The sequence below is a fragment of the Saccostrea echinata genome, unplaced genomic scaffold, assembly GCF_033153115.1.
Source record: "Saccostrea echinata isolate AGI-Se365-2 ecotype Australia unplaced genomic scaffold, CSIRO_AGI_Sech_v1 ptg000008l, whole genome shotgun sequence".
In the NCBI taxonomy this organism is placed as follows: Eukaryota; Metazoa; Mollusca; class Bivalvia; order Ostreida; family Ostreidae; genus Saccostrea; species Saccostrea echinata.
In genome coordinates this window covers 5,254,345-5,281,381 of record NW_026889757.1, presented here as the reverse complement: position 1 = coordinate 5,281,381, position 27,037 = coordinate 5,254,345, and the positions used below count along the sequence as shown (strand labels likewise).

Genomic DNA, 27,037 nt, shown 5'->3' with positions numbered 1-27,037 from the left:
TTATGTCGCGATAGAAAGGAATAAATATGCCGTAAGACAAAGGTACAATATCAGAAAGAACCAGAAAGCTAAGGAGTCTATGGCCGACGCCACGTCCTTCCATTCACAGTTACTGGCTTCCTGTAAATTTTCCCCAGGCAATTTTAGAGAATTGTTAATTTGGTTGTCCTTGTCTGACTCTGAAGACGATGTAGAAACATTCGACGGTCGACAAGATTTAGAACACTTTAAGCATCTCTCAAGGTTAACAATAATTTTGAACACTCTGGATATTGGAACAGTTGAATCTCTGTGGTGCAGGCGAATTTGCAAAGCTGTGATAACCAAAATCAATACACCCATTGACATCTGAAGTAAAAGATAAAAACTCAAAACAGAGGTACTGTCTGAACTGACAGGTAGTTGGGTATTGATGATGGAGAGAAAAACGGCAAAAGACAGGAAGACAGTCATGGCATACGACATCTTTTCGCCGCTGTCAACCGGTAAAACGAAAACAAGAATTGTGAGCAATCCGAGAAACAAGATGGGGGCAATGATATTGAGTACAAAGTACAGAGGCTTCCTCTTAAGATGGATTGAAAACGTGACTTTGGATTCTGCCGAATCCTTGCTAACTTTAGCTTCTGTGTGTGTTATTTCCCAGACGCCACTTTCCTTGTAACCATAAAGATCGACCCCTTCAGCAGATTTACGAATTTCTACATCAAAAACTGTGTAACTCCAAACAAGAAACACAATATCGCAGACTTCTTTATCGTATGGAAAATAAGTTGTATCGATAGTGCAGTGACTTTCAAAGACCTGGAAAGGCTGCCACAATACGGTGCCTGTACTCAGAATGTCAACAAAGTAAAAGCTTCCTCCAAACTCCTCAAACTTTTTAAATCCATTACCTAGTACAAGATCTGGTTTCCAAATGTCATTCTGGAAAACCAAATTTGAAAGATTTTTAATAATAAGGAGCCTGATAAAAACAAAGATCAAATGTTTTTTGATTTTAAAAAAGTAACAAAATAAATTGTCATTTGATCCAGAGTTTTAATGATCAGATACTATATTCTTACTTTTGAAAAAAGCAATTTGAAAGCTTTGATATGAAAAATGTAATTTTCCCTGCTTCTTTGTTTTAGAAACATGTATTGTTTCTATCCCATGAAGAAAATGTAGAAATTCTGGAACAAGCAAGAAATCTTACGAGTAAGTTTGGAATCCAGAGAAAATTTGAATTTTTTAAAGTGATAATATTTTTTAATCATACATGTAATAATGTAAAATGATACTCTAACCTGAGGTAAAAATATTCTTTGAATTCCATTATTAGTTGCAGGATCCCAAGTAAGCATGGAATCATCCCACTGCACCGTTAAATATCCAGAAGTTTCCAGCTTCTCATTCACTTCGTCAACTCCTATGATACTAATGAGATTAAAACTGACGTCCAGAATCACAGGTAACGACTGATCTTGAACTGGACGGATTCTTTTGTCATAACTCGAAAAAAGATTGCTGATAAGACTTTTGACCTGTTGAGGAGTCTGACCAGAGGCCAGTCCAAGAACCGTCAGGATGAGATAAAGCACAGTTATAATCATTCTGTTAAATTCGCTATCTAAATCTTCTTTAAAAACTGTTAATTTTTCCCAAAAATTATGTAGCGCTTTTAACTAGCAGGACAGGTCATGTGAATGCTTTTTAAGTGGAAATAGCAATGTTCAGGTTTGTCCGTTGATGGGAAAATAAATGTTATATACCTCATGATTAAATACTTTGATCAAGATTGAACTCTCCTATAAGGTTATCGACATTAAGTTAAGTGGGGAGCTTACAGGACTAGCAGCTTAATGTGGAATTGGGAAATTAAATCTGAAATAAACTAAACCTATGATTTAGGCTCTTGAGAAACGTACAGTATTGAAAACAATTATATCGATAGGAATATAAAAACAAAGTATTCGTACTCTCTTTCATAGCTTTTTCTGACTATTTTAGTGTCACAATATCAACATTCACAATCAAAAAGTTAATTAATCAATTTAGATATCAAACAATCAATGTTTCAATCAGTCAATGCTTCAATCAGTAAATGTCACAATCAATGAAACATCGGTGTGTGTGTGTGTGTGTGGGGGGGGGGGGGTGCACTCTAAAACGATTATATACATGCATAAGGCTATAAGTATTATTCTTGTTCTTAAATAAGTTAACTGATCTATGCATCTCTTTATAAATGACTTAATTTGTGGTGTGTTTATAGTCCAATTATCTGATGGAACTTTCACTCATTGGTGTACTTGCATACTCAAAAATCAATGAACATAAATCATTAGGGCTTTCTGTCAAAATAGAAGTGAAACTATTTTCTTTTAGCCTTGCGTAGATGCAAATTTGAAATAAATTCCCATCCTATTTTGAAATATGTATGATATATTTCTACGCACCCCCTTCCCCTCGTAGTCCTGGTACATTTCTGAGGAGGAAAATCTGAAATATATATATTTTTTTGTTTTGAGAAGTTCAGATAATTATACGTCATTGTGGAAATAGTTTTGATTTTTTTCTGCTGTGAAGTCAAAACTAAACATTACAGTTTTCCATCATAATAGAAGGTAAATCTATAACCTTTTATTTCTTATAAATGTTCTTCGACTTTTACTACCAAACTTTTTGATTACCCCCCCCCCCCCAAAAAAAAAAAAAAACCAAACCAAAAACCCTACAATCCTAACTCATATTTACTACTATCACATTTGTAAATAATTATTATACTTGTATGTACTATTTAATAATCATGTAGCAAAATTCCCCTACGTGTTCATGTCCATCTTTTCCCCACAACTGTTGTCCTGCTGGGAACCTATTTACTAGTGATGTAAATATAGTTAATAATGAAGATTGTTACCCCTCTGTATTGAGTAATTCAGAAATTATTAAATAATTAGCTAGATTGCATGATCAATACGTACGGGACACAACTATTACTATATTTCCCTTTCAGCAGGAAAGATATTCTTTTAAATCACATGTATTTAATGGCAAACTAACAATTAAACTTTATGATAAACGTGATGACTTCAACCTTTCTATCGTCTACCTTCATTATAAATAAACAATAAACCATTATCACCTGCAAATGTGCCCCATTTGATTAAACAAAAGAACATATTCTTCATATGAACAATTTCTAAACCAAGGCAGACCACTGACAAATTAGTTGATGATAAAAGGGTATCTACAACCTTGATAACAGTCAAAATTTCACAAATTTTATTGCAGATATACCCCAACAAAAGGTACAGCTGTTAAGTATAGTTTACCATTGTTAGCTTTGGTTTACTAAGGTATAAAGTTAAACTATAGCAAATCAGTTTTTACTATTGAAAATCAAAGTTATTTTACTAGGGATTTCAGATTGCTATATCTATGTTGTCCAAATCATACCTGCACATTTTTCTTATCAAATGGAAATATTACTTGTATATTCACATATTACATATATTTCGTAATTTTACATCGCATTTATTATCGCATTTAAGTGACTTTAAGCACTGAAATTCCCCAAAAAGTTCTAGAGTAAAGGCTCATAGTAAATCAAAGTATCAAGGTATTAACTATAGTTAACTTTAGTTAACTATAGTTAATATGTGTTAGGATAATGATCTTGTTTGCAAATACAATCAGTCATTAGGTCGAATGTTTACTGACGTCTTTCATAAAAAATGTTAGTCCACTATTTTCATACTGAATTAACTATGGATTTCTCATTTTAGGGTTCTCTGATGTTTTTAAAGGTATGTGTTTTCTCTGCTCACAATTTGTATTGTTTCATTGGATTTTAGAGGATGATTACTAATCGTTATCTTCAACTTTAACATTCATGTTCATGTGACTAAAACAACGAAAGTTTGAAAAGCGAGTCAAAATTTATCGACAATGCCTCTCAGCGAAGTTGGGAGCCTTTTTGCTATATATAGAGTGGGATAGAATATTTAAAAAAATTGCTTTAGGTAATATTTTTTGAATTGATGGTATCGATTAGATCACAAATATATCATAAGAAGATAATATATGAAAGAAAATCATAAAGGCTCGAAGATATTTATTTTCTAGGAGGGTGAGGGATCCAATGTCCTCAGATATCTGTAGGTACATTCCAAAGCCAGTCCTTTATCTTAATGTCAATAGGGCGTCAAATAAACATAAACTCGAATAATTGAATATTTCTCAATTTATTGAAAGATTTATGAATTAATTTGTTGCGCACATAACGAATTTCCAGAAAAATCATTTATAATGCTTAAGTTAAATGGAGAAAACATATTTTATAAAAACATCAATCAAATTTAGGAGATTTTTAAAACTAATAAAAAAATGTGTCCTTCAGTTCTACTCATAATCTAAAGAATTGAATAAATCTTGGAATTTATTTTCTAGCTGCGAATGAGAAAACATGCTTTTCATTTATATCATGATAATTTGTTTTGTTGATTGTATAACTTCCCATTGAGAATTTTTCACTCAATCTGAGACGCCACCACTTGCTGCTGGAGGGCTGCATATTAAGACATAAAGTCAGAATTATGGCCGTTGAGCTGTGAGGGATCTTTTTCATGCCACTCCAAACTCGATTTATCTGTCTCATGCGAAGGACCCGTCTCCACATCCCGCAGTGGTATTCGAACCCGCGACGTATAAGGATCAGCTCCTTACTCTGCGACTCTAAAGCAAACGCTCTAACCACTGTCCCATGCTTGTGACTCTTTCATGATAATAAGCAAGCTCCTGACAAGTTTACTCAGATTAATTATTTGAAAATAATAATTTCTTTGCGTGACAATTATGCAATATTTTATTCTGCTTTATATATATATATATATATATATATATATATATATATATATATATATATATATATATATATATATATATATATATATATATATATATAAAGCACTAAAAATGACCAACGACACGAACAATAATAATTGTCAAATTTACGGGACGACCTGTCCCTTCCTCAGGACAAAGAATAAAGTTAAGAAGTCATGAAAACAAATGAAATAGAGAAACAAAAACAACAAGCACTACTACTAAACTACCAAACATAAATATTTACAGTGTTACATGTTTAATTTGAAGTTTATAAACAGTTGTGAACAAAGAAATCCTGAGCGCTATGAATTGCGTCCGGTCTATCGGGTGTACTCTGGTGAAGTGCAATTTACATAATCAAACGAATTAATTATCGCTAATTAATTACGACCAAGCAGTAAATCGTACATTGTCTTATTCTCTCAAAATAGCCGTACATGATAAAAAGAAATTAAAGAAAGATAATATGGAAGGGAAATTTTAAAATATGAATTTGGATATATTAAAAATTTGGTAATCGGATAAAAGAAATAAACAAAAACGTAAGCTGTAAATGTTTGGGTAGGTTGTTCCAGAATTGCTAATGCGAATTAACGGTAAAGTTTACACTATATAGAGAGAATGAACTTGTTTGTTACAATCCGGCATTGGGTCTAGTTCACGTTCATCCTGGTGAAGTCATTAAGTTTGTTAGTACCATTAGGGCGGAATGACTTCAGCCTGTGCATCCAGAACTTTTCCTTGCCTTTTCTCTGAGCATCTGTCCATCTTGGATTATGGTCGATAACCACTACTGTCATGTCCTCCCCGGGCGAACCCGGGCCTTCCGATTACGAAGCGAGCGCCCTACCACTAGGCTAAACTCCTAATTTAATAAAAAGAAAAAAATCTTATTATGTGTATATTGGCTATAATCATGATTTAATGAATAGTCATCTAATTTCGTATTTCTCCTTCCTGTTTTCTTTTTAAATTCAATAATGTAGTCAATCATTACTTATTTCTATATATAAATCATTTTGGAATACCCAGTCAAAGAGGTATGTTTATTCAAATTAAGACAATATGTTTAAAAACATATTATCCCTACAGTTCAATTAGAATATATATGATAAAAAAAGGGAAACTTAAGTCAGTATAATTGCATGAAAAAGTTTTTGTAATTGTATATATTATCCATACCTTTATATTTAGTTACAATTTTTAAAACGAAAGTTGAAACGTATGAAAACAAATACACGTCATATTATTTTTCATAATTTTCAGTTATAGTAAATATATTCAACATGAATGACAGTCTGTATACTGGGGAGAATTTATCCTGGTTAAAAGTCACAGTAGCACCTCTGCTGTGCATATTATTTACTTTTAAAGGGATTTTGGCCACACACAACAATGGATTCAAATTCTTGTGAGTAATATCTTTTACATGCTTGTACCGTATGTCTTGTATATGTAGTTGAAAAAAAAAGAAGTGTGAATGTTGTGGCACTCTCATTAATACATTGATCTTTCTCAATATTAAATGGATGGCAATTAACTTCCATTGAGAAAATGAACTGTATATATCATTCTTGAAGGGATAAATAGCTAGGTCATCATTACAAACATTTATAATGAGACGCATTTTTTTTTGTAGGTCTCTCCTTTCTTCTGGAACTCTTACTAAGATTGTTTGTTCCATCATAGTTATCAAGGTATTTGATTTAGAAATAAATCACATTCGATAATTCATTGAGAATTGCCAAATTTGTTACATACAGTTATTTGATTTATTTTAGGTTTTGTTTGATATGGTGTGTTTGTTCCTCAATGTCAGCTTCGTTCGACGGAAGGTCTTCAAACCTTATAAAACTAAGAAACTTACAATCATCGCTACAATTTTTATGGTAGGTTATTATGTTTAGAGTTTTCCAAATGATTCAGCAAAAGCACCACCAAACGGATCATCAGCTCGCGATAGGAACTATTTTCAGAATATGGATTATTAAGGGGTCACTGCATATTAAGAAACAAATTTTAAAGCTGGCGATCACTAACGCTTGACACCTTCAATTCAGTTAACTTTGAATTTCAAAAGACCATTTTACCAAACATTGTTTCCTTTCAATTTTGCCCACAAGCTTGTACACAAACATACCCACAGCAACACCATGTACCTTCGCATCTGGTTGAAATTCTCACAAGTTTAAGGTTTATAGAAATACTTCCTTTCAGACTTTCTCCACTGCTGATTGTCCGAAGGAGTTATTTCGTCATGATGGACAGAATGGGACAACCGTGTGCTGTAAAGGTGTAACATGTGCTCCAGGTACTGGTAAAATTTAATCAAATAATTAAATAATTATAAAAACAGACAAATCAAGACATTAGAATAAAACCAAAATGGTTCAAATTCGGAAAATTTTCTGTGTATGTGCATTGCATCAATTAGTTTAAAAAATGACAGATAATATAGATATGAAAATAAAATAAGAATTCTACTACGGTTATCGCAAAGATCAAAGAGATGCCGCGGACATTATTCCCCAATAAATCACAAATGTCGTCCACAAATATCAATAAGTTTCAATCGGTTTTCTCTAAATTTGACTGTGTTCACTATAGGGAAAGGAGAGACGAATTTTTGTATTATGACGCAAACTGGTTGAAAAAAATTACTTTGGGTTCGGAATACATCGTACTTTTTCTAAAGCTTGAGATACAAATGAACGAGGAGTAGTTCACTCTCTACCATCGGCTCATCAATCTCCTTTGCAGAGTTGTCGTTCGTTCCTCTCTCAGACAATGTATGAGCCGATGGTAGAGAGTGTCGGCTCATACATTCACCTCTGTCGTTGGCTCGCGTATACCACAGTGATAAGCACGAGAAATAGTGCGTTTCATTTAATTTATTATAATTAAATATCTGAGCTAATGATAGTCTTTAAGGATGGATATTTACAAAATAGATCTAAAACTATAAGTTTAATTTGAAATAATCCTTGAAATGTTATGTTTTTAACGTTATGTCAAAAATCTTGAAGCAAGCCCATTGCAGAGATGTCTGAGAGAGAAACGAACGACAACTCTGCAAGGGAGATTGGGAGTAGTTTTCTACTGTGACGTTATGAGACTTCTATAATGACGTCCAAATCAAGCTTCTGCATTTCTCTATAGAGAAGTTGAAATATTCACCATAGAAGAATAGAAATAATTCCCTTGTCGTCGGAATTCTTGGAGAATATACCCCTCAGTCTCGAGATTTGTTGGCAAATAAAACCTCACTCTTCGGGCTCTGTTTTTGTTTGCCAACAAAATCTCTTGACTAACGGGGTATCGACCTATTCTCCAACAATTCCTCTGAGCGGGAATTAGTGAAATGATGTTATTTTTACCGTAGGATCGTATGTTCAAACCTGTTCAGTAAACAAAACAGAAGATACCTGTCAACCTTGTGGACCTAAAACATACCTGTTGGATTCTACAAATTCTGCCTTTCCCATTCCTTGTATTGAAGCTAATTGTCCCCCAGGTGATTTTCTGTGTGTCTTTGATGTTATAGAACCTTAACTTGTCAACAGATAGCTTTGTAGATTTTTTTTTCGTAACATTTACAAAAAAATGTAAAAGTTTTGAATTAAAATACTTCTATACAATACAGAAAAATATTCTAATCGAGAAATCAGTATGGTTCCAACTGTCTCAATTACTTTTTCTGAGAAATAACCTTTTTTGATTTCCCATATCAAACGTATTTCATGTAAAGTTTAAAACGTTAATGTAGAGGCAACTATGTCAACAACTTTTCCTAAGTCTGGCTGCAGACTAAGATGTAGATGTGATTCTGCCAGAGGCTATTTCGGACATGACCCGTGCAGTTGCAAAAGGTATGATAATTTTTCGTGACCATCATCCTTTACTCAGGTTACTATCAAAATGTCGGTTTTGCTAAGATTTTGCTAAGAAAAGGAACACTACATAAATAATTCTATAAGTCGTGTTTATGGTTGTATTTTTCTAATATTTACTGTAATTTGCAGATTAGGTAAATAAATGAAACCAAACAGAGGAAACAACCAGGTATGTTGTGTTTGTTGTTTTTAAAATTGAGGAAACACTTGCAGATTTCTTTTTTACATCGATTTTGAAATATAAAATAATCAAAACCATATTTACATTTGTAGATAGTCGAAACGGGCAAAGATGGTCCTATTCTAATGACTCCATCAAGAAAACCGTGTAAGTTATTTCAGAATAACTCTGATATGAAATTTGGTTTTGTGAGTTTGATTTTTAATATGATGTAATTTTTTCTTACTAAAATAGAGCAATTGTTACGATCACCACCGGATTGATTATACTGGTGTGGTGTCTATACCTGTTGCATGACAGATTTTATCACAGTCAGTACTGAACATTTAAATATTAATGATACATGCATGTTGATTTTTACAAGCACTATTTTAAATATGCAATTATCATAATGCGGTGATTTCTTTTCTCAAATCCTTCAATATTTTGCTTTAATCTGACACTATCATTATCATAAAGTTTAAATAAGAAAATCTAAATCATGAGTACCAAACTAATAAATGGATTCGTCTTGGTGTGTTTACTTAACATAAAATCAACAATTTCCAACATAGGTGTAAATAATATTTATTATGTTTTTGTCTAGGTCACTGATTGCCTGGTCAGTATGTGTGATGAAGAATCTGAAGACGGGGATCTGATAATTAAATTATGCATTTTCTCTTCATACATTTTTAAAGTACAATAAATTATTAACAAAGTCCACATTTGTTGCTGATATGTTTACTTGTTAGGTCATTATTTAAACAGTAAATTGTCTACGGATTTCCCCCTTATTTCCCGATCATGACAAGGAGCACACGGCGGGTGTGACAGGTCGCCAGGGGATGCTCACTCCTGCATGGCACCTGATCCCATCTCTGATGTTTAAGAGGTCCGTGTTTGCTCAGCTCCTATTTTGTATTCTTTAAATGGAACGGGCTTGTTCTTTATCGCCATATATTTCATTGTAGAAAAATCAGTTTACAAAGAAAACAAAATATTTTTGTTTTTATTTTTACACATTATTATTATTATTATTATTCTTTATTTATTTATTTATTTTTTTTTTTTTTATAAAAATTCATTATCAATATACTCAGTTTTCGTTTTTATTTTTAAACAATAAAGAATCAATAAAGGGTAAGAAAAGAATGGCTTAGGGGGGAGAACAATTTTCTAGAAAAAAGCCACATTTCAATATCAATGTTTAATATTTAATATTTACCCTGTAAGTCTCCTAGGGAAGACCTGCCCCTAAATGAAATAATGAAATTTTAATACACAGCACTGTAAAGGCGAACGATACAGTAATCAACGTTCTGTGGAAGTGTATTAACAGATACCTTTTTAAACTAAATATATAGAGTTGTGTGAATCCATTAAATCATCAGGCGACTTTGATATTAATAAAAATAAAATAGTAATCCCACTCCTCTATATTGAATTTTGTTTGGTAACATGATTTGACAGTCACGTGATAAATGTGATTATTAAATATGGTAAGTTTTGATGCAGAATCTATTTTAAAAGTTTTAAGTCGCAAACTAAGACTCATGCATTTCAATAACTTGATTCTTTTCGCTCTTCATTCCAATCGGCGTAAAGCAATGTCCTCGCTTATTGCCAACTTTTTCAAAGCAGTAGGAAAACAACCTTTAAATGGTCTATGAACGAAAATGATAGAATAAAACGAAGGATAGCTCAGAATTGTACATAATGCGAAAAGAATTGCATAATTTTTCATTGGGGGGATATAATGAGGAATTGTAATTTCGACCAACTTGGGGCTGCCCTATCGGAAGAGTTGAATGAATATTACTATGAGAAAGATAAATGCATTGATGAACTCCATGCAGAGAAGAATCAAGGTTGTGATAGACGCGCATGGGAGATATTGAGAATTTTTATTTTCATTTTTTTTTTTGGGGGGGGGGGGTTACCGTCATATACATTTCAATAATTCTTGATTATAAGTCAAAATCAATTGAGATTTGGTAACTGATTGATTAAAGATGAATTTAATTGATAGATAACAATACTGGAAATACCCTCGGGAAAAAAGCATTAATTCACCTCTTCTTTCTTTCATTATATTTTAGAATATGATAGATGGTGTCCTGTTGATAAGCTATAAGGATTTGAATTTTTCAATATTACTATGTAGGCCAAAAGGAGTTCAAATAATGACGTTTTTTTCTACAAAAACCTGGTTCCAAGAACTCCTCTATATTTTAGGCAGTACCCTTATCATCTTTGGGATCTGTCCTGTAGAAGTGCATTAATGTTTCGATATTTCATTTTTACCCTGAGGGTCAAATGGGGATCGAAAATGACGTTTTTCTACAAAACTCTAGTTCCCAGAACTCCTCTTTCATTTGACGCAGTAATCAACTCAATTTTTCAAAGATGATTGCTGGTGTCCAGTAGATGTGCAAATAAGGTTTCGGAATTATCTTTCTAACTTTAGAGGCCAAACAGGGGTCGAAAAACAACGTTTTTTGACAAAAAAATCTTGGTTCCCAGAACCCCTCTTACATTTCACGCAGAAGCCAGATTTTTTTGGACAATGATTTCTATTGTGAGCGCACTATTTGCATGAAACCAGTAAACTCTGCAGATAAAAACTATACGTATTTTCCAAAAACATTGCAAAGATTTGGTGTTTTCCAATGATCTGTAAATAAATATACAGCGATATTAATTAGATAAAACATGTTTCACGGAGTTTACATTACGTAAACATTTTTTTTCGAAATTAAAAAAATTGCACTGTCGTAGAGCATAAAGATTTATGATGAAATATTTGAAGATAACGAACAGTATTCAGGCTCAAAAGTCCATCAAACAATACAAAATAGAAGCAGACCAAACACGGACCTCCAAACATCAGAGGTGGGATCAGGTGCCATGGATCGTTAATAAACGGACGTTATTTTTTTTTACATGCTAATAAACAAAAGATGATTGATTGATTGATTAAATATTGTTTAACGCCGAGTCGGCAATCTTTCAACCATATTTCGGCGGTAAACAAAAGATGAGAATTCAATCAGACATATCTCATTTTTTCAAAGTACACATAGTACATTAAATTTTCCTTAATTCAATGTCTTTGCTGACTTTCCTAACAACGTATATGTATATCATATTTTCCCACTAACAATTAAGTTTCTTTTGAAAACCAATTGTAGTTTTTCTTTAGAATATTTTGAAACAGAACACCGTGTATCATTAAACAGCGATAAAAAGAAATAAAGTGACCGAGAAAATAATGTACACGATCAGAAAGAAGTAGAAAGCAAAGGAATCTATAGCAGCAGTAACATCCTTCCACTCAGTTTTGTTCTCTTTCCATTTTTCCCAACTTGTTTCCAGATTATTTCTTGCTTGTTTGTCTGAGGTCGTTAGAGATCCAACAGAATTTTTCGATAATGGAAAAGATTTAGAGCATGTCAAGCATATTTTGAACTTCACCATTATTTCAAAAACTCTGGATATTGGAACAGTTGCATCTCTGTGGTGCAGACGAATTTGCAAAGCCGTGATAACCAAAATCAATACGCCCATTGACATCTGAAGTAAAAGATAAAAACTCAAAACAGAGGTACTGTCTGAACTAACCGGTAATTGGGTATTGATGATGGTAAGGAAAACAGCAAACGACAGGAAGACAGTAATTGCATACGACATCTTTTCGCCGCTGTCAACCGGTAAAACGAAAACAAGAATTGTGAGCAATCCGAGAAACAAGATGGGAACTATGATATTGAGAACAAAGTACAGAGGCTTCCTCTTCAGATAGAGTGAAAAAGTGACCATGGATTCTGCCGAGCCCCTGCTAACTTCAGCCTTTGTGTGTGTTATTTCCCAGACGCCGCTTTCCTTGTAACCCTGGAGGTCAACCCCATCAGAAGATGTACGAATTTCTACATCTAAAACTGTGTAACTCCAAACACGGAACACTATCTCGCACACTTCTTTATCGTATGGGAAGTAAGTTGTATCGATAGTGCAGTGACTTTCAAAGACCTGGAAAGGCTGCCATAATACAAAACCTGTACACAGAATGTCAACAAAGTAAAAGCTTCCTCCAAACTCCTCAAACTTTTTAAATCCATTTCCTAGTACCAAGTCTGGTTTCCAAATATCGTTCTGAAAGACAAAGGTACGTACTGAAGACATTAAATACTGAAAACAATAGAGTCAAGTTAAAAAGATGACAAAAACTGTTACTTTTAGAAGTAACGGAATGAATTAATTTTCAATTTTAGGTCTAGTATAGTCTAACTTTTGAAAAAGACAATCATTTTTATCACTTTAAAGAATAAGCTAGATTGCATGTTCAATATGCACTAGTGCCAGCTAACAAAGCAGGTGAAACCCATAGTCTTTGTTGTAAGGCTTATATAATTGCATTTAGTCTACAAGTGGTAATCCAACGTATACTCATTATTCCCTTTTTAAGGAAAAGATTTTTCAAAATCAAATGTCACTTTTCAAATGTTTTCAATATTCCAAGCCAAATTAAATTTGAATTCCATATCTGTACATATACTGGATTCCAAAGCTTCTAAAAACCTGTCAAAGATACAAGACGGGAACTAGTAAATGTTCTACCGACCTTTTTTTCTTTAACTCCTCACGACAATATCAACATTGCCATTAGTACTGTCCAACAGGATATTCGAGAAGTGGTGTTACTTAAATGTGGAAAGTAAAGGACTCCAAAAAACTTCAAGAAAATTTAGCTAACAGAAATTTGCAAAAATCAATAGAATCAAGACAATTCAACATATATACAGCAATTCTCCACGAAAAACTAAAGATCAGGCTTCTTGACATCATAGACAACTGCTTTTTCAATAAAAAATTGAGATCACAAATTTTCATATCTTTTCATAGGTTATTTACAAATTTTCTTTTGTTGCCCGCGTGGCGCAGTGATTAGAGCGTTTGCTCTAGAGTCGCGAAATAAGGAGTTGATCCTTACGTCGCGGGTTCGAATTCCACTGTGAGACCGGTCCTTCGGATGAGACCGTATAAACCGAGGTCCCGTGTCGCAGTAGGTTCTGGCACGATAAAGATCCCTCACTGCTCAATGGCCGTAAGTGCCGAGCATAGGACAAAATTTGCAGCTCTCCACTGGCAAGTGGTGGCGTCTCCATATGAGTGAAAAATTCTCGAGAGGGACGTTAAACAACACATAAACAAACAAATTTCCTTTCTTAAGGCCTAACGTCTTTCTTATAGGAGAGATAACTTCTTAAGAATGTTATCCATTTTTTTCAGGTGTGACTTATTTACCCAAAAGTTTGTTCATTTACATGTACAATATTTCACACCTGTTGATGGAAGAAAATTTAATGAGACAAACATTTACTTATATTTTCCTTTGCCAATATTTTTGATAATTATTTATAATATTTGATCCAAAACAGTTGCACTCTTCGTTTCTTAGCCGTTTCTAAATTATAACATATTTATCTTTTCAAATAAAATGTAAAACTTGAATAATTTACCATGTACCATATATAGCATTTTTATTGTTAATCTTTATTTTTATTACATTAAGCAAAAAATAGAGAAAGGTAACACTTACTGATAGATTTATTATCATTTTTTTTTGCCAACAAAGAATTCTGACTTAAAAAGCATTGCGTCATTATGTTTTCTGATATAGATTTATTAGGTATTATACTGAATGTCATTTCTATATTTTTGATTTTATACTGGGGTAATAAATTATTGCTCTTTTTTTTCGCTGTGTCACATTTTCTACATATCATCATAAGACAAATTAGTTTCTGAGAAAGTAAGCCTCGCTTCATCTTTAAACTTTTTCCCACTGAAATCTAAGGGGTTTATTGTAGATGAAAATCAATGTTGGAGATTTTTACTTATTTTGGATGAAATTTAGAACAGGTGGATATTAGGCCTTAAAACCATTCTGATTCTAAAATCAAGTACTCAGTGGTTGATATGGTAAAGACACTTGGGTTTCGCATTGATGACAATCTCGTGGTCTGGGTGGCGCAGTGGTTAGAGCGTTTGCTCTAGAGTCGCGGAGTAAGGAGTTGATCCTTACGTCGCGGGTTCGAAACCCACTGCGGGACATATAGACCTGTCCTTCGGATGAGACTATATAAACCGAGGTCCCGTGTTGCAGTGGGAGCTGGCACGAAAAAGGTCCCTTACTGCTCAATGGCCATGAGTGCCAGGTCTAAATTTGGAGCTCACCACCAGCAGGTGATGGCGTCTTAATAAAAGTGAAAAATTCTCGAAAGGAACGTTAAACAAACAAACAAAATAGCAATATCTTTGTAGTTATTGAGAGACCAGGTCTTCCAACAATCTCTTTGAATTCCGATGGGTGATTATTCTGCCTCATTGTTAGCCTGATTTTGTATTCTTATGAAGAAGAATTTATTTAAAAATAAACTTCTAAAAAACAGAAGTCTTTTGCTAAGTAATTCAATTCGATATTAAAGATTCCTCGCAGACAATATTTTTTGGAATATCACTCGTCATTAAATAATGTTTACTGCTACAATCTAATACTTTGGAGAGCATGGTTACATCAGAAGGTAATAGTTTTTTTAAACAAATGTTTCTTAACGAATCAGATTCAACTCATTTAAATTTCATTCATACGTTGATTCAATATATCACATTGAATTCCACAAAATCTCGCAAATCGGTTTCACATTTTGATGTATTACTAGAGAAAGACATTGATGACAAACTAATACGTCAATTTAATGATAATTGTGATGAAAAAGTATTTTATCGTCAATTTCTTCTATTTATGTAGCATAATATACCATTATCACCTGCAAAAGATGTTTACGCCTCCCAAGTGAACATTTCGCAAATTCTATGGTCGATAAAATGCCCTCTGTCGCCAAATACAATCTATCAATAGATCGACTGTTGACTGACGTCTTTCATACAAGTTGTTAGGCCAGTATTGTGTACGGAATTTTTCGTTTACCAGATCATAACAAGGGGCACATAGTGGTGTAATAGATTGACAGGGGATGCTTACTCCTCCATGGTATCTGATCCGACCTATGAGTTTTATACTTGATTGCTCTGCTCATAATTTGTATTGTGTATTGGGAATTTTTCTCGATAATTATATAAAGTGATACATACCTGGGGTACAAATATTCTTTCAATTCCGTCGTTTGTTTCAGGATCCCAAGTCAGCATTGCATCATGCCACTGCACCGTTAAATATCCTGAACTTTCCAGCTTCTCGTTCACTTCATCAACTCCGATGATACTTATGAGATTAAAGCTGACGTCTAGAATCACCGGTAACGATTGGTCTGCAACTGGGCGAACTCTTTTATCATAATTCGAGAAAAGAATACTTATAAGACTTTGGACCTGTTTAGGGGTCTGACCAAAGGCAAGTCCAAAAACCGTCATTATGAGAAAAACAACAGTTACAATCATTTTCTAATAAATTGTCTTTTGAAAACTATAGAATGATATAGATGAAGCAATGTTTAGCAGCTTCCCAAATCCATGTGAATGCTTTTTGAGTGGACACATAGAAATTCAGTATTTTGTTAATGAAGAATAAGGTTATATATCTCCTGAGATTTTATTACTTTCGTTTGATCTTTCCAAAAGGTGTTAGGCATTAAATGAAGTGGAGAGTATAATGACAAGCAATCTTGCCAGGACATCCTGTCCGGCATAGGTTTGAGGTGAAGCCAATAAAAGCGCAATTAACACTAGTCAGTAGTCATTGATATTTCTAAAGAGTGATACGAGGCAATTAATGGCAGTATCTTTGAGGGGTGGATCCGAAAGTAAACAGATTTTGAATTAAAGATGACTGCACTAAGGATATGCAAAATTTGGGACAAAATAAACATTCAGAACTAGCATTTTTCTTTTCATTGCAGGAATGATCTACATCTAATCTACAAGAATCTGTTTTCATAGGAAGAAACATCACGATCGACTTAATACATAGCGCATGTTTGTCTATTTTTCTTCGTTTAACAGTAGTTGTATACATGTATTTGCATTAATAAAATTGTTTCAAAAGGAGATTTATAGAAAATCATGAGCTCAAGATTTAAAAGAAAAAAACCTGATTCTTCTTACATTCGCTCTCTCTGTTGTTACCAAGGGTTGTGTCAGGTTACTAGGACATTTTATTCGAACACCTTAAATTGTCAGGTATTGATATAAAATCTGATAAATTTACTTGGACGTGGCCATATTAGTAATTTCATTTTGAAACCTTTGTGAATGGTGTATTTGTGCCATACAAAAAAGAGAGGGAGATGGGGAAAGAGTGATCAAGTATTTTTTAATATATGCTATTGTTACTTCTGGGTGATTTTAGACACATTATTACAATGTTAACCACCTCTCATCCATATATTTATCAACCTAATGTTTGTATTTTGAACTTCGAATGAAATTCAAAATATGAACGTACCAAAACATGAAAAAATAGTTTCCTGAAAACTTAAAATAATTCAACTGCTAAGTTCTTCTTGACATGGTACAGGAAAATAGTGTCATACGAGCTTGCACAAAATTTGAGTTTGTAGGTTTTTCTCCCCACAGTGATGTGCCACAAGCTAAGGGATAGAAGGTTGTCTAGTGTCTGTAAGTGTTTCACTTTATTATGTTATTATTTAGAGGACACAAACATAAAATTGCTGTTTTGTATAGTGTACTTTAAAAATGATTGTCCCCCTCCTCCCCCCGTTCCTATGGCCATGATACAAGGGTATCATCAATCTTGTTTTAAGTTAACTTTTCTCAAACTCTTTGGTCGATATGACCTTCACACTTTATGCTAAATAAAACATGTATACTTAATGTAGCAGTGTGTTTTACTGTATATAATGTATATCACATAATATTTGAACAAATATTATTGATATAAATGAAATTAAATTAGATTTTATGATTTAATACAAATTCCAGATCCACCCCTTTATTTACTTGGTGAGCGATAGAGTTTAAAGGTTATGACATTAGGGTTCTGTAATTTTATTGGTTGTAAGTTTTGGTGGTTCTGAGTTGTTCTCAGATAGACTACACAGAGATTTTGGCCAGGTTGGCTGTGTTTGAAGTTTAAAGATTTTCTAGACAAAGACAAAGACTTTGAGACCTTTAAAATCAGACCTGACAGTAAGTATAAAGTTTAACATTCTATATCTTTATAATATGTCTATCTAGCTAATATCACTGTTTGAAAGAAGAGTGAAAGTTTAAATATGAATAAAAACTTAATTTAAAGCATTTTACCTCAGAGTATAAATTTATTTGAATTATGAGTATTATAGTATGTATAGTATAGTGTACAGTATTTGTTATTAGATATGTAGACCTGTATGAAGCATCCAGGCTATTTACTATGTTTTATGGAATGGGCCTTGTCCCATAGAGAGGTAATTTGAATATATGTTACCTTTTGTATATTTTAAGTTATAATTATATATTGTTACATTTATTGAAATGTGGCAGTAAAATATTTGTGTAAAGAATATTTGTACAGTGATTTATGTATATGCTAAATATTCAAAGTAAGGGAGATAACTCTTAACTGTTAAATCTATTTATTGTACATCAATCAGAATAAGTAATATATATTGTATACATTTGTTATCTCATGTGATATTCATTGTTATTATTTTATTTTTTAGGGCCGTTTTGTTTATAATATTGACTACCATAAACATCAGTAATAAACACAGTAATGAACCCTTAGCCAGGAGTTGAGTTATTTACATCTAATATAAACCACCCCTGCAACATTAATTAAAGATTAATCAGGCTTATACAGCTTTTAATCAAATAATCTATTTTCAAAAAATATGTCTAATCGATTGGTTTTCCTTAGAATAAAATTAATGTTCCTGGACAGAATAAATTATCATTTTTGCACGTGCATTGTCGCATTAAAAGAGTTTGACAGAAAATATAAATAGCTCACAATAATTTATGTCTGTCATCAATTTTATATTTCCATTGTAAAGTACTTGGCTTTAGTTCTTGTATTCGTGAAATTGTCCTTGTCTTGGTTGTTTTTGAAAGATAAAAAAATTACCCTAGATTCACCTCAACTGTAAAAAATTAGTATTTGATATGTTACGCGTTAATTAATTGCTACAAGACCTTCAGATAGAACTGTATTGTAGCCTCGACGTTTTTCTTTTTGTGGGATCGACCTCTTTATTTGATCTTCTTTTTATTCTCGGATAAAACCAGGTGTCAAATAAACATTCTTTTTCTTTTTTAGCTCACCTGAGCTGAAAGCTCAAGTGAGCTTTTCTGATCACCCGTTGTCCGTCGTCCGTTCGTCCGTCTGTAAACTTTTCACATTTTCAACTTCTTCTCAAGAACCACTGGGCCAATTTTAACCAAACTTGGTACAAAGTATCCTTGGGAAAAGGGAAGTTTAAATTGTTAAATTAAAGGGCTAAGTCCCCTTACAAGGGGAGATAATCAAGAAAAGACAAAAATAGGGTGGGGTCATTAAAAAACTTCTTCTCAAGAACCACTGGGCCAAAAAAGCTGAAACTTATGTGGAAGCATTCTGGGATAGTGTAAATTTTAAATTGTTAAAATCATGACCCCGGGGGTAGGGCGGGGCCGCAACAGGGAATCCAAGTTTTACATTGAAATATGTAAGAAAAATCTTTAAAAATCTTCTTCTCAAGAACCACTGGGCAAGAAAAGCTGAAACTTATGTGGAAACATCCTGGGATAGGGTAGATTTTAAATTGTTCAAATCATGACCCCCGTGGGTAGGGCGGCGCCACAATAGGGAATCCAAGTTTTACATTGAAATATGTAAGAAAAATCTTTAGAAATCTTCTTCCTGGTGTAGTGTAGATGCTAAATTGTAAAAATTGTAAAAATCATGACCCCCGGGGGTAGGGCGGGGTCACAATAAGTATTACAAGGGGGAAATCTAGTAAAGAACAGCAAAAATCGTACGTTTATTTCACTTTTCATTGTATAGGATGTACTGGCAAAATTTTCCTATGGGCTTGGAAATATTAAAATTCATGTAAAGCCGACAAGGAATACATATATTGCATTTTATCTAGATTCTACTGTTCTCAGAGTCGCCCAGGGTACGTGATAGTTTCAGTATTGTACATGGGTGAATTATAAAATAATGACCACAGGACTTCAAAACATGATTATTTGCAATGTGAAATAAATATACATTGTATTTAAAAATATGTGTTAAGTGATGAAAACTATTCTCTGAATTGACTGTAAAATGTCTGTAATTAGTTGATAGACATAATGTTTTGAACATCAAACATAATTTATGCTTTAGTAAAGATAAATGAAGATCATTGATTAAAACCATAGAACACAACAATTCAAAATGTGTTGGCAACATCAAGTGGTAACGAAATTGTGCAATATTTATGGTCCAGTACTTCATAGTTAAAACACATGAAAGTAATTAAAATTGGCTTTATATCTTGAATTTTTGCCTATTTATGTCAAATAACTAGCTAAAAAATATTTAGAAGATAAAATATATATATTGTAGTATATTTTCCTTCACAGGACAAACACTGTAAGCAACTGAGGTCAACCAGAAACATTCTACTCATCATTTTTCTTTATATTTATTCATATCTGATCAGCAATAATTCTAAGATATTTGTTGCACTCCTGACCAAGAGCATGGGAGTCTTTAAAGTAGAATTGTGAAGCGAAAATTACACCAGAACTTATTCTGTTGTTTCAGTGAAGTTGAGGTGGAATTACTTGACTTTTATAACAATTTTTCAGTGTGTTTATTTTTAACATTCATAGAAAATTCAAAGAAAAGATAAAACGCATCTCAATCGATAAAATTGAGGAAAAAAAAGAATTTTAATAATAAAACTGTAAATTATTTAGTACTCAATTATTCAAATAGATCATTATTAATGAAAGAATATTTCTTAGCATGAATAAAAGTCAGTTCTTCATATAACTTGCATCTTTAAAAAATGTGTTGCACTCCTGACCATAGAAATATAGATCTGAAACACATACAGACCATGTAATTGATAAATCTATTTGGTAAAAATGTTCTTTGTGTCTTTATTTTCCAAAATAAAAACCACAGAATCATATATGATAAAAAAAATTTCATGCTGAAGAGCAAAACATCAAATGTTGCCCTCCTGACATTATTGGGTATGTACAGCTACTTGACTCTCATTAATGCCGCTTGTAATGTATATAATATATCAGTAATTGTTTTACACCTTGAAAATTCTTTTTTGACTTAATTGTCTTTCAGATTTTTAAAATCGATGTTTTTTTGGCAACACTACATTTTGTCTGTTGCACTCCTGACATGGTTTAATATTTTTTTCAACATCAGCCATGAACACGATTTGGCCAAACAAAAGTTGCCACAGTCTTCATTTAAAGCTTAATACTTTGATTATTATCAGGAAATATAACTCTTTATTTCCAACATAAACCATTATTATCTATTTCACAGATCTTTAAAAAAATATTGAATTTTCAAAATGTCACAAAAAGGTGTTGCACTCCTGACATTTTTATCGTCATTTTTGGGCATAACGTTTTTGTGAATTGAGATATCAATGAGATATTTGGCAGGTATTGAGCCACTAACTAAAGATATATGCTGAGACATAGAAATTTATTCCAATTGTCTGTGTTTTTAGTGCAGGTTGATAAATATGTGTTTTCGGTCATTTTATTTTAATTCACCCACATCGCTCCATTCCACTCCACTCAGGAAATTAAACAAAGCCGATTCTACTTCCGGTGTAAACAAACGGCATGTTTCGTTTTCAAAAGAGATAACATAGACAAGTTGTACACAAGGTAAGAAAAATGCATGACTTATGGTCTGATATTTACTTTAATTAGAATGCAAAAAGAACATGTTAAAACTGTACTTTTGATAAGCATAATGAATCCTTGTCAATATGATACTGAACTTTAAAACAACTAGTTCAAGGCAACATTTTTGCTATCTTATTTTATTAGTTATTAGTCTCTGGGACTGACACGGAGATAAGCGACCGTCTACTTCCTGATTATCTTAATCTGTATCGAATTATTATCTCACACTCTCTTATACTGTAGTAGAAAGAAATAATGGAATTAAGAATTTATTGTACAAATATTTGTTTATTAATGTTTAAAGCAAATCTAGCATTGATTAGCTGTTGACCCGAGGATTTACCCATGTTAATGCATACATTATATTTAGGACGATATATAAATATGTGCATGTATAACTAATAGGGCATTAAAATGCTCACAACACAATATAATTTGACTTAAATGCGAGTGACTTTAGTTTATGATAAAAGGAGAAGTAAGTAAACCGATACTATATTTCGGAAATTGCTAGTAACACGCATTTCCAATATTTTCAAAATACAGATATGTTTGTGTCTGGAAAAGCAGCCTTGATAACTGGGTCCACCAGCGGGATTGGACAAGCTACAGCCAAACTTCTGGCAGAAAATGGATGCTCAGTCATAGTAACGGGGTCAAGATCAGAAGAAAAGGCCAGAGAAGCTCTGCAGGATATTCAAAGCACGTGCGTCGGCACTGATAAATCTTGCGTATTCAAGTTTAAGTACCCCGTTCATATTATCAGTGTTACCAATAAAATTATACATATGTAATAATATCTTATCACCATGATCTGATCACCACTTATTGCAATGATACTGAAGACCTTACCATAAGAACAGAAACCAAAACTTCCTCAATAAATATTATTTCAACAGCCGTGACTCTCAGAAAAAGTATCAAAATACTGTAAGACGAATGGCATAGAGGCATGGCAATGTATTTATTTTGTAGACATTATTATCTAAATCTACTGCATATATACGATTATGAATTAATGATTATTTGCAAGAGTGCTTTCTGAAATCAAAAAATTTCAGGTAGGTCAGCTGGCATTTTCATTCAAGTTCTTCGATAAATTTTCTTTGTTCGAAAGGGCTGTTGGCAAGGTGCATTTCATACAGTGTGATCTTCGGGAAGTTAAAAATGTTGAAGATTTATGTAAAAGAGCAGATGAGATAATTCCAGAGGGCATCGATATTCTAGTGAATAATGCCGGTAAGTAGACATATTAATCTTCAGTTATCTTTAGTAAAACTGGTCACGTGTCTCATTTATCAATGCTGCCAATGGTCTGATAACAGTCTAGTAAGATAAAGAAAGAATATGGGATTGACCAGGCTTACATAAATGACAATTAATGACAGTTAGAAAGTTTATCAGAAGTAAAATACATGCATTAAGAGAGATCACATGCTAGTCATTTGATCACTTTATTCCCACATTTCTTACTTTCTGGAGTCCAACTATTCTTTTTTGTAATATTTTGATAAAGTCTAAGCGAAGTGTAATTTTCATTTTATTTCATACAAATGTAATTTTCTACCAATCCATTTCAGGATTACAGCATGTAGCTCCCGTCGATGAAATGCCACTTGAAAAGTGGAACGATTTGATACAAGTAAATCTGACAACTCCGTTCATGCTTAGCAAACATGTTGTACCATCAATGAAGAAAAAAGGTAAAAACTTATAAAATTATCAATATTTTAACATTTTGTATTCAATATAACTGTATAAATAAAGCATTTATTAGAATGCTAGGGGGTGTTCGAAGAGCGAATACAGCCACTAATCAAACAAGAGGCCCAAGGATATATAAAAGTATATTGAAGGAGCAATTTCAGCTTCTTGATTGCTTAAACTTTGTCTGTTTTAATGTACCATATCTTAATAGAACCAATACCTCTTATTTTCTTTTCTATAAAATCCTCCTCAAATCTCAGGGCACATGTTTTTTTTAAATGAAATGCAGACATGTTGAGATAGCTTGTGGACAAGCAGAGAACAATAGGCAGACAGAAAGACAACTAGACAGACACACAATCACGAATGAACATATTGCCTATCTATTCTTTTCTTGGGTTCAAAACATATTTATTTTATAGAATTCTCAATAATATCATTTGCTGAGTAAATAGTACTCTTTGTTTTTTTTTAATTTATAGGCTGGGGGAGAATTGTCAACATCTCGTCCGTCCAGGCAATGATGGCCCACTCCAATAAAACTCCCTATATATCTTCAAAGACTGGACTGGTTGGACTAACGCGGGTAAGGATATATTTTAAACTAATTAGAAGATTGATTTTTTTTATTCAAAGCATTTTTATTATTCTAATTGAATATTCTATAACCATCTACGGTATAAAGAATTTGGCCCTTAATCATACCTCTGCCAAGCAATATGATCTTCTAAATAGACGGCTCCACACACAGACACACACACAAAAGACAAACACACAGGCAGTATGTAAATAGTATTGTTTGAATCCTTTTCAGGGTGTTGCTATGGACACCGCTACCTTTGGAATCACCTGCAATGCCATTTGTCCGGCATGGACTGATACACCCCGTATGTTAAACACACACGTACAAACACACAATATAAAGTAAAAAAAAAAAAGATACAAAAATTGTATATTGTTTTCTTTCTGCCATTATGAATATAGGCATAATAAATCATGTACTGCAACCAAAGTAATATATGGTATTTTATAAAACTGAATATTTACCTTTCAACTAGTTTTTCTCAGATTTAAATTTTTAACATTAAATATACATATTTGGAGAATTTCAATACAGTAAAGCTGACCTTAATTAATATTATCTATAGTTGTAGCACCTCAGGTAAAGATACTGGCAGAGAAAACTGGCAAATCACTGGAGGAGGCTAAGGTATATCATGGTATAACTGTTTAATGTTTAAATCTTAAAATCCAATATTGATAATTAATGTAAACATTTATCTACGATTTTGTTTTCTCCAGCATGATTTGTTCACAAATGCTACACCCACCGGTAAAATAAATCGACCATCCCAGGTGCGTATGTAATACAACTCGCCAGTTTATTTATTTTATTTGTATATTTGAAATACGTTGCTAAAAAATATTAATCTAGTAAATGAAAATTTTTTAATTTGTATTTCAGGAAAGAGGGTCAAATTTTCTAATCCAAAACAATATAATCTTTTTTTAAAATGATAAGTTAGATCTCATGCAGACTTGTAAGGTCCACATTAATTTGTTTTTTAGATAGCTAATATGATCCTGTTTCTCTGTTCTCCGGACGCTGATAATATGACAGGGACATCTATTCCCATGGACGGAGGAATGACAGTGCAATAATTCAATAAATTACACTCAATAAAAAAGGATACACTAAAACTATTTCACTTCTCAAATACCTGTAAACTGTATTACAATTACAAAAATTATAAGCATTGTTGAGTTCCATAATTTGATTATAGAACCTTCATCTATCATATATAGTTAGACATGTTTTGTCTTTGGAAGTTGACGAGTGTGTCAAATTGGAAGAAAAAACAAATCAAAACAAAAACGTTATTTTCTGTGACCAGTATTTCACTTCTCATCAATCTTGGAATCAATGGAGTCTTCTATTTTCCGAAGTCTAAACTACACAGCGAAATGTATGATGATACCAGAGATAGCAAAATTAGTAAAGCCATATATGGTCTTGAAATACTGCCATACAAGCAGTTCTGATTATCGTGGACTAAGTGTTTACCAGCCAATAAGACACAGAGATCATTTAATTATATAGATTACATAGATATGTCGGATAAAATATGCCAATAATCCCGCAAATGAAACTACTGAAATTCACTCATGTGATAAACTTTTCATCAATGAATGAAACCTCATCGTGTTATGAATTATAAGTTAAGTATTGCCTTGGGATCAAAATGATAAAAGTGTACAAACACCGGAAGCTGCCTGGTGTTAAGAGGAAATTGTACGAGGCTATTCTCCTTGTTTATCTGTACTTTAAGACAGTGAATGTAGAATTAGAATATATGTGGTGTTTAATTTTCACCCCTTTTTCTTTAGTATTTAACGGCCCCCTCATATCAAGACCGAAAACTGAGAAACGACAAGTTAAAAAAAACATCTGGATTTTTTTTTTCTTCAATTTTCAAGTACGCGTTTGAAAAAAAATGCAGGTTTGTACATTTATTTGAATGCAAATTCATGATAAAACAATCGTTTAATTATAACAATTATACAAATACTTATATTAATTTGACTTCAATGTGTTCTCAGTTAATAATTTTGATATCTGGACTGATTTAGTGCCAAAACTTTGTGCTCTTTTTTCCGGTCCGACTTACTCCTCCATGGCACCTGATCCCACCTCTGATGTTTTAGAGGTCCATGTGTGCTCTGTTCCTGATTTGTATTGTTTGAATGGACTTTTGAGCTTGAATACTGTTCGTTATCTCCATATATTCCATGTAGTATTTATTATGAATGTTTTATACAAATACGAAGAAATGTAAAGCGGGGGCACATAGATTCCGCGCAGTCATTTTTTTTTTTTGAATATTACCTGTCCTCAGACAATGTTGACTATTACTATAAGTTCTATCGCCCTGGAGAGCGTCCTTTCATCATTCAGAGGGTAACTGTTTTTTAACAAATGTTTCTCGACGAATCAAATTCAAATAATTTATATGAAAGTATAGATTATTAATTGAGAAAAACGTCGTCTATATATATATATATATATATATATATATATATATATATATATATATATATATATATATATATATATGACATATGGCTTTAGGAGACCAAGGAGGATATATTTTCTGGCTTAGGGAGACCACTGGATTAAGGCGACCTTTTTCGGTCTCCCTATTATTTTGACCTCATCAGTATTGCAAATGTCTTTTTATAGATAAATAAACAGTCTGCCATTAAATATTATTAATCTTTAACTCTGTTATTTAACATTCAAAAGTTGTCTAATTTCTATCATCTTCCCTAAAAAAGAAAAGAATTTATAACCTACGTATAATTTCAAAGGATAATTTTTCTGCATTTTGGAGACCATGAAAAACATGCAATTAAACAAAAAATCTAGCATATATATTTTTTCCGCTTTTGATTTGTTCAAATGAGTGTTTCTTTAACTTAGTTTTCCATGTTTTATGTTAAAAACCTAAAAAGGAAAAATATT

General features: G+C 32.7%; 4 protein-coding genes and 1 long non-coding RNA gene across 5 annotated transcripts; 3 read left to right on the top strand and 2 right to left on the bottom strand.

Annotated features, from left to right (window-relative positions):
* Positions 1-1,595, bottom strand: LOC133181170 (acetylcholine receptor subunit alpha-like). Its single transcript, XM_061315710.1, has 2 exons — positions 1,290-1,595; positions 1-927 (listed from the first exon to the last, which is right to left on the bottom strand). Exons 1-2 carry the CDS (start codon positions 1,593-1,595, stop codon positions 1-3), a joined length of 1,233 nt encoding a protein of 410 aa, XP_061171694.1.
* Positions 1,596-6,158: 4,563 nt separating this feature from the next.
* LOC133181169 (uncharacterized) lies at positions 6,159-8,760 on the top strand. The gene is made up of 6 exons (XM_061315709.1): positions 6,159-6,283; positions 6,512-6,569; positions 6,654-6,761; positions 7,090-7,183; positions 8,255-8,386; positions 8,639-8,760. The coding sequence occupies exons 1-6, from the start codon at positions 6,159-6,161 to the stop codon at positions 8,758-8,760; spliced, it is 639 nt and encodes a 212-aa protein (XP_061171693.1).
* An 89-nt stretch (positions 8,761-8,849) lies between these two features.
* LOC133181303 (uncharacterized) lies at positions 8,850-9,649 on the top strand. The gene is made up of 4 exons (XR_009720454.1): positions 8,850-8,934; positions 9,039-9,093; positions 9,181-9,257; positions 9,533-9,649. It is a non-coding gene; the product is annotated as an uncharacterized LOC133181303 (long non-coding RNA).
* A 2,510-nt stretch (positions 9,650-12,159) lies between these two features.
* On the bottom strand, positions 12,160-16,362 carry LOC133181168 (neuronal acetylcholine receptor subunit alpha-3-like). Its single transcript, XM_061315707.1, has 2 exons — positions 16,084-16,362; positions 12,160-13,080 (listed from the first exon to the last, which is right to left on the bottom strand). The coding sequence occupies exons 1-2, from the start codon at positions 16,360-16,362 to the stop codon at positions 12,160-12,162; spliced, it is 1,200 nt and encodes a 399-aa protein (XP_061171691.1).
* Positions 16,363-21,712: 5,350 nt separating this feature from the next.
* LOC133181302 (D-beta-hydroxybutyrate dehydrogenase-like) lies at positions 21,713-25,881 on the top strand. Its single transcript, XM_061315827.1, has 9 exons — positions 21,713-21,786; positions 22,354-22,513; positions 22,925-23,046; positions 23,388-23,510; positions 23,997-24,100; positions 24,329-24,401; positions 24,663-24,724; positions 24,817-24,870; positions 25,084-25,881. Exons 2-9 carry the CDS (start codon positions 22,356-22,358, stop codon positions 25,174-25,176), a joined length of 789 nt encoding a protein of 262 aa, XP_061171811.1. The 5' UTR covers positions 21,713-21,786; positions 22,354-22,355; the 3' UTR covers positions 25,177-25,881.
* Positions 25,882-27,037: the final 1,156 nt, after the last annotated feature.